The sequence below is a fragment of the Corapipo altera genome, unplaced genomic scaffold (genome assembly GCF_003945725.1).
Source record: "Corapipo altera isolate COAL_440 unplaced genomic scaffold, ASM394572v1 64, whole genome shotgun sequence".
NCBI lineage: Eukaryota > Metazoa > Chordata > Aves > Passeriformes > Pipridae > Corapipo > Corapipo altera.
Genome location: NW_020884893.1, coordinates 8,811,571 through 8,819,092, shown reverse-complemented (window position 1 = coordinate 8,819,092; position 7,522 = coordinate 8,811,571). Strand labels below are relative to the sequence as shown.

At 47.3% G+C, this 7,522-nt stretch overlaps 1 protein-coding gene across 1 annotated transcript; it reads right to left on the bottom strand.

Annotated features, from left to right (window-relative positions):
* Positions 1-200: 200 nt before the first annotated feature.
* Positions 201-3,718, bottom strand: NPBWR2 (neuropeptides B and W receptor 2). The gene is made up of 2 exons (XM_027646395.1): positions 2,886-3,718; positions 201-2,368 (listed from the first exon to the last, which is right to left on the bottom strand). The coding sequence occupies exon 2, from the start codon at positions 1,675-1,677 to the stop codon at positions 679-681; it is 999 nt and encodes a 332-aa protein (XP_027502196.1). The 5' UTR covers positions 1,678-2,368; positions 2,886-3,718; the 3' UTR covers positions 201-678.
* Positions 3,719-7,522: the final 3,804 nt, after the last annotated feature.

Genomic DNA, 7,522 nt, shown 5'->3' with positions numbered 1-7,522 from the left:
CAAATTCCCACAGTTGTCATAGTATTTGTATGGTGTGTTGTTTAACCCTATTTTTGAGACACAAATCTTTCTTTTGGTCTAAATTTAACCTGTGCTAACAGTCCAGGAAAGAGGGAATTTGGGGTGGGGTGGAAGATGGACAACCCCCAAAATAAAAAACAAAGCTATAACACATAGGCACATGTGTTTCATGGACATGAAAATGGTTTCTTTTTTTTTTCTTCCAAATACTCATCCTCCACCCATTTTATTGATATTTCATTGAAAGTGCTCATTAGCTCTGCCCCATGAAACAATCCTAATAACATGGAAATAAAGAACTGAGCATTGCATTATTCTGAAAACTGCTCTCCAGCCTGTCGGTGCTGTACAGCAGATGGCAATAAAGGACCACTGTGTGGTAGAAAAGGAAGTTTTCTGTCCTTAACAACTCAGGGTGTGTAATTAAAAATAAGAATACAGAAATGCAACTCTGAGGAGCTGGGAGGAGCAAAGAGGGGAAATAAGAACTGCAAGAGAGCAGGACAAACTGTGGATGATGAGCATTATAAACAGACAGACACAACACTTGTAAACGCCAGAACGGACATTGTGCATTCGTTGGCCACCCCTTCAGTCTGTGAAGCTGCCCCTGCAAAGCCCAGGGAGGGCAAGGATCTGTGATCCCCAAGCCACTGTTCAAGAAGTTCTGCATTCCAGCAGCTTCCGGAAACTTTTCCGAAAACTGTCGTCCAGGAAAGCGTACAGGAAGGGGTTCAAGCATGAGTTAGCATAGCTCAGGCTGGTGATAAAGTAGGATATACCAATGACCACGGAGGTCTGGGGCAAGTCGGTGGTCAAAGCCACAATGGTGGCCAAGTGGAAGGGTGTCCAACAGAAGAGGAACACAGCCAGGACTATGAAGACCATAATAGTGACTTTCTTCTTGGCTTTGTCCAGGGCTCTAGCGTTAGAGTTCAAGTGCATGTTCCTTAGCTTGTAGAGCATCATGGTGTAGAGGATGCAGATGGTGGATACTGGAATGGCAAAGCCAAGGATGAGGGTATAGATCCTGCTGGCTTTGAACCAAAACCTTTCAGGCTTGGGGAAATTGAGACCACAACTCTTTATCTCCAGGTCATCGGTGTAGACGTTGGCAAAGATGATGAAAGGGAGAACTATGATGGTGACCAGGATCCAGATGCACAGGCTGACAATCCTGGCTGCTCGGTACGTACGATGGGGCATCCTCTTGGACCTGACTGTAGCCAGTACCACCAGATACCTGTCTATGCTCATCACTGTCAGGAAATAAATGCTAGAGAAGATATTGTAGTGGTCTATGGACAAGATGACCTTGCAGAGGACCTCTCCGAAGGGCCAGTAGCGGAGTAGATGTTCCGCAATATTAATGGGCAAGACAAGCGTGAACAAGTCGTCGGCTATAGCAAGGTTCAGGATGAACATGTTTGTCACAGTCTTCATCTTGGGGGCCTTGAGGATCACATAGATGACAGCAGTGTTGCCTGTGAGCCCCACAGCACAGATCACGGAGTAAATCACGGGGAGGACAACATAGAAATCAGCTGCCTGCTCTTGGAAGGAGAAGTTGAACCTCATGCTGTTGTCCAGGTAGCAGCTGTTGCCTGCCTTGCTGCAGGTGCTGTTCAGATCATCCCAAAAAGAGCTGTTTCCCATGCCTGTTGGTCACAGACCACCTTCAGATGTTACTGAAAGCCTTGCTAGCCTGGAAGAAAGAAGGGGTGGGGGTTTTGTCGTTGTTGAGGGGATTTTTTGTGGTTTGATTTTGTTTTTTTTTATTTTTTTCTTTCCCCTGGAGAAGCAGCCACTATCTCATGTAGACACAGGTTATTTTCAAAGGTGGGTTGTGAGGCAACATGGACCACCTAACTTATTTCTCCTGTCCCCCCATGTTGGGGAAGTTAGATTTTGAAGTGATGGGGGAGGGGATAGTGCTTGAAAGGCACATAAGGCTCCACAAACCAAGGAAACAAGAGAATTGTAACTCTCTATGTAAGTCAAGGAACTCTTCTTTCTGAGGACATTCTGGTGAACTTCGCCTTTTCTCTTCTGGGAAAGTCGAGTGGCTCCAGTTCAGCTGTCTGCTGAGAGTGTTCTTCTGGGGCTGGCAGGAACAGGGAGGCAGAGGGGGAGCTTTGTGCTTGTCTGGCTGTTCACAGCCTTTGGAGGACTCAAGGGACGGCTGCTGTTCCACTGGCACAGCACTTGCTTTCTGTGCAGGAGCAGAAGTATTGCAGTTGTTAATTAGTGCCTGCCTTGGTGTCGGAGTTCAGGCTCTTCATTGACTGAGATTTCACAAACAATGAAGAAGTTTCTGACACTGCTACTCCCCCACTCCCAGGGTCCCCTAGCAAAAGAAGGAGGAGGAAAAATAGTTCAGGGAGTATTTCCAAAACTAAGGGTTAAAGGGGCTTAAGCTGCAATCAAAGTAACGCTCTAAGCAAGGGTGGGCTGTGATCTTATTCACTGTGAAGACCATCCCCAGTGCAAACCACTGGCAGCACACCAAACTTGGCACAGATGGACAGACAAACCTGTAAATGTCAGAAGTTCAGGATTAATCAGGGAAGAGGGAGAAAAGTACTCTGAAAGCGAATCCACTTTCAAGTCACAGCAGGAATCTCCACATCAGTAGCAGCTGCCACATCCATCACTAATGCCTGACCCCTTCTTCCAAGAATTCCTCTGCTGGGAATGAGCAAGCACGGACTCCCCTACCCCCATGAAGATGAAAGGTTTGGTAACTGGTCCCCAGGCTCTGCAAAGAGAAGTGCTTCCCTTCTCTTGCATTTTGTTGTTGCACAGCAGTCAAGTGCAGGACGGGACCGCCAGCGCTGGGGAAGGAGGGCTGAAGTGTCTCTTACCTGGTGAGTGGCTCCGCTGCCTCCTCCAGTACCTGCTGCTTGTGCTGGTGAGCCTCTTCTCTCTAATCCGAGCCGGAGGAGGGTCTCTGGGATGCTGACGTTACCGGGCTTTGCAATCATATCACCATGATGCCTCTGTGTGTGTGCGTTGCATGTCTGAACAATTAGCACGCTCAAACCAGGGAAGGGGGGCAAAAGAAAAGAAGGTTTTCTTTCTGCAGGGTTATTTAAATAGTAAATAAGGTAGGTGCTGGTGAGCAGCTGATGCTCCGGGCTGTTCCCTTCAGGAATAAGGGAGATCTGGAGGGACACGGACAGCACCCAGGGCTGGCTGAATGAGGAATATGTGAAACGGTGGGAAGCGGGGGGGTTAAACTGCTTCAATAGGGAACAGTGGCGGGTTTTAACAAAGGAAGATGCCCCAGAGGGAGTGGGAGGAGAGTAAGCAACATTACAGCTCGCAAAATGAACAAATAAACAGACCTTGCCAGATCTGTGCTGGTTTCAGCTGCTCTGGGGGAGTTTGGCTGATTTTTTTTCCCCAGCTGGGTCTCTGGTGCAGCTTTGGAAATGCAGCGAAATCCTTCAGATGTGCATCAGGAGGTGCAGGAGTCCCGTGAAGCTTGACAGAAATGCACCTCAGGCTATAGAGCAAAACCAGCAACAGTGTAAGATCACTTTACCTTCATGTCCCTAGAACAAGAAGAAAAGGGAAATCAAGGGTCTCTTGATTCTCCTTTAGCCCTTTAAATGTTGCCTGGCCTTCATTCCAAGACAAGGCAAGGGAAAATGCAGCCATCCATTGCTGCCATGCCTGGCTGTGTGCATGTAACCAAACGGGTCAGCTTTTTGATCTGAGCTGTGTAGCCATGAGCTGTGTTTGACTTTGCTCCTCTCCTGTAGATACTTACACTCTTCTGACAAGATTATTGTGCACTGGTAACTGGGGTGGGGGAGTAAAACACTTAATTGCACTTGGAAGTAATTTCTTAAAACCATGGGTATAACTGACTTTTTCAGCAGATGGAATTTTTTTTATGCCCAGTGTACCACTCTTCCACATATTTTCCTTACCTTGGCCAAAATCTGACCAGACATTAGGCATAAGGAAAATGAAACAGAAGTTATATTGCCCAAAAGATGCATAGGAATGCTATGGATGATATTTCTTCACATGAAACACCCCTGGAGCCGTGCTCTTGCCTATTTTGGTAAAGCTGTAAGTAGTTGTAAATGAAGCAAGGTATTGATAGGTCTGCAGGGAGAAGGCAGTTTCCAGGAATTGCTGTTGTCTTTTTCAGAGAAGAAAGTACACGAAGGCAGAGAAATTCAGGAGAATGTGATGTTACATTTGGTGATCTGTAACTATTCCCCAGGACAAAAGGGTTTGAAAGTATTTTGCATCCACAATCCTTCCGTTTAGGCTTTCTGGTTTTCAGCACAAAGCACATCTCTGGGATAGCTTAAAAGCCATCCTTTCACTCACCAAACTATATTATCTTGGAACTGGCAACACGCTGCCCTGTCCAGTGGTGGTGTGCCCAGGAGCTGTCTGTTTTAGGGACTGTTGGGATGGGCTGGGGAAGGATGCAGGGACTGTGGTGCCGGTGACATTCCCTTGTGCTTTACCCTCTGCCTTGTGCCTTACTCCTCATTATCTGTAGTGAACATGCTCTCCGTGCCTTGGATAGGATGTGCATGATTAAAATAACCTGCCAGAGATGCGATGGAGACTAATTAAATCTCATTGCCTGGTGTGGGTAGAGGGGCTTTTGCTTCTTACATCCCTCAAAACAAATTCCTGGCATCTGCTTTCTGAGCTGTGCTCTTTGTGTAGTTCTTCAGTAAAACTCACTTGCTTTGGGGAGGACGATTGCCAACAGATCTGAATTCATGTAGGAAATTGCTTTGCAGCAGGAGCCCTTCCACCAACAGAGAAAAATCTTTCCCCTGTGTGGCTGTGGGTCCGACCAGAGCCAGTGGCTGTGCACAACGGAGGCACATCATGTGTATTAGTGAGATGGGGAGTGTTTGGAGGGAAGGCTGAGAGGATGTTTTATTCATTGTGTTTTCTCTGACTGGGCATCCCTTCCACTTGATTATAAATATTATGGTGCTATGAAATCTTGAAAATCAAGCACTGGTTTGAAGATCCTGTTACGAAGGACATGAGCAGTGTTTTCCCTCTGAGCTCCTGGGACCTACTCTCATGCCAGCAGCTCCACTGCCAGCTCATGCAACAGGGACAAAGTTTCTATTCCTGCCAAATTCATGCCATGGAGATGGACTTTGCCTCTCAGAAGCCACATTCACACTGTGCAGCTCGAGTTAACTGTGCAAAAAAAAGGTGGTGTTTTAGGGAGGGGGAAATCCCCGCCAGTGCTAAATCAATGGTGCTTTATTGCCTTCATAAACCTGTCGTGCTGCTCACTCCAGGCAAAGGCAATCCACCATTTTGGAGTTATGGAGAACCTGTTTTGTTGGGCTCCTGCTGCTGTTGAAGAGTCAAGTTCATCTCAAGGACACAGATACACAATCAATACCCTGTTTACCAAAACAAAATGTTCTCGTCTGACTGTCTTGCAGTCGTTGGTTATTAAGGTGATTTATTTGTATGAGGTGTTCAGGCTTTTCAAAAGCACTGCAGGTTAATAATAGAATCAAGGGATAGTTTGGGTTTAAAGGTCATCTAGTCCAACTGCCCTGCAATGTGCAGGGACATATACAGCTAGAACAGATTGCTCACAACCCTATCCAGTCTGACCTTGAGTGTTCCCAGGGATGGGGCATTTACCACCTCTATTGGTACCCTCTGCCACTGCCTTATCACCCTCATTGTAAAAACGTCTTTCTTATATCTAACCCAAACCCATCCTCCTTCTGTTTAAAGCCACCCCCCCCTCGTCCTGTCACAACAGAACCTGCAAAAATATCCAGAACTGATTATGTCAAACAGTCTGCAACAGCTTCTGTTGAGGAAAGCCAGTGTGCCTGGTCAGGTTACTTGTTATAGGATATTATTCATTGTGCTCTAGCCTCTTCCTCAGGACTGGCTCTCCTTGAGCTGCTCTGATGCAAGCTTGGAAGTGTGGAGAAGCTGGTCACTGCACCCCCAGGAAGCTCCTGCTTGGTGTGCTGCTCACTCAGCAAAGGAGCAGCTGGTGAGTGCTGGGGTGAACTGGAAAGGAGAAACCTAAGCTTATTCATGTGCTGGGTGCTTCTGCCTTTGCCACAAGCTGGCTCGTGTCCTGCTGCTTCCTAACCCTTCCCAGCTATAATTGAGCCAGACTGGCTTAGACAGGTGATCCAGCAAGGGGTATAGGTGTTGATTTTTCTGGGGGGTGACTGTAGGGCAGATGTCTCCATCAGTGAACTGGTAAATTGTGGTGCAGAAAGTGCCTTTGAATGGTAATAATTGCTATGGATCCAGGGACTGGTGACACATCCAACCCATCACAAGCTGCAGTGAAGGCAAAGTGGTACTGGAGGTGATTTAAGGAAAATCGTAGTAATGAGTCTTATAAATGGCCCGTTTTTGTCAGGGGAAGTACATATCAATAACTGCCCTGTCTGTCTCTGCAGGGGAGCAATCGAGACAAATGCCATGTTAACAATTTCCTCAGACCAGATGTGATAGGGAATAAAAACTGCAGCACCAGGAGGAGGTGGGTGGCTGAAGATGATTGCTCCCTGCAAGTCAGGAAGGAGGCTGTGAGGCTCCAGCAACAGGTCAGTTCTCATCCCCAGCAGCTTTTGGAGAATTTGGCTCTTCTACCAAACATCTCCCAGCCCTGTGGTGCCACCCAGAAGTGTCACCCAGCCATAGAGGGTGAGTAGCATTGCAGGAGTCTGCCTGGTTCCCAGCAGGAGGCCATGCACTCAGACGTGTGTTAATTAATAGAGCTCTGGCAGTGTATCCGTGACAGTGTGAGCAAGGACACAGTACCAATCTTGCTGCAATTAATATGTATCTGTGAGAATTTAGAGTGCAGGCAGAACATTGATTTAAACACCCTCATTTCCTCCCCCACCCCCTGTTGGTCTGGCTTCAAACAGCCTTGTTACAGAAATTAAAATCTGCTTCCTTTACAGGATGCTTTTATTCTCCAGCATTTTGTCCTGCTTTTTCCCAGGGCTGGAAGTGAGTATGTGCTTCAGTTGGTTTGGTGCCTTGTGTCAGTCCAGTCTGTCCAAAGCAGAGCTCTTTGGGAGAGGAAGGTTTCTGGAAGGGGTCTGTCTCCTTTTTCTGTGCTGCTCCATCCACCTTTGCAGGGTCTGTAGGGCTTGGGTCAGTGGCCTGGGGCTCCCCTTTTGTCGGTGTTGCCATGAGCAGCTGGAAAAACCGTCCCACGTGTCCTGTGATGGCCCTGACTCCACTGGAGATACTGCTGCCTCATCCTCCTTAACTATTTGGAAGAAGGGGAAGCTAATCTGCTGGATCAATCTATGGATCAGCTTGTCTTCTGGGCTTGAAGCTTTTGTTGTTCCCTATCTCAGGCTTCTTCCATCAGCCCATGTGAGTCACAGCCTTTGTGTAATCTGACTGTGGGACCTGTGCCTGTGAGGAAAAAGCATTGTATGTGATGGGACCTTGTGCTGCAGTACTCCAGGGTACTCTAATTGTTTCTTTTCCTAGC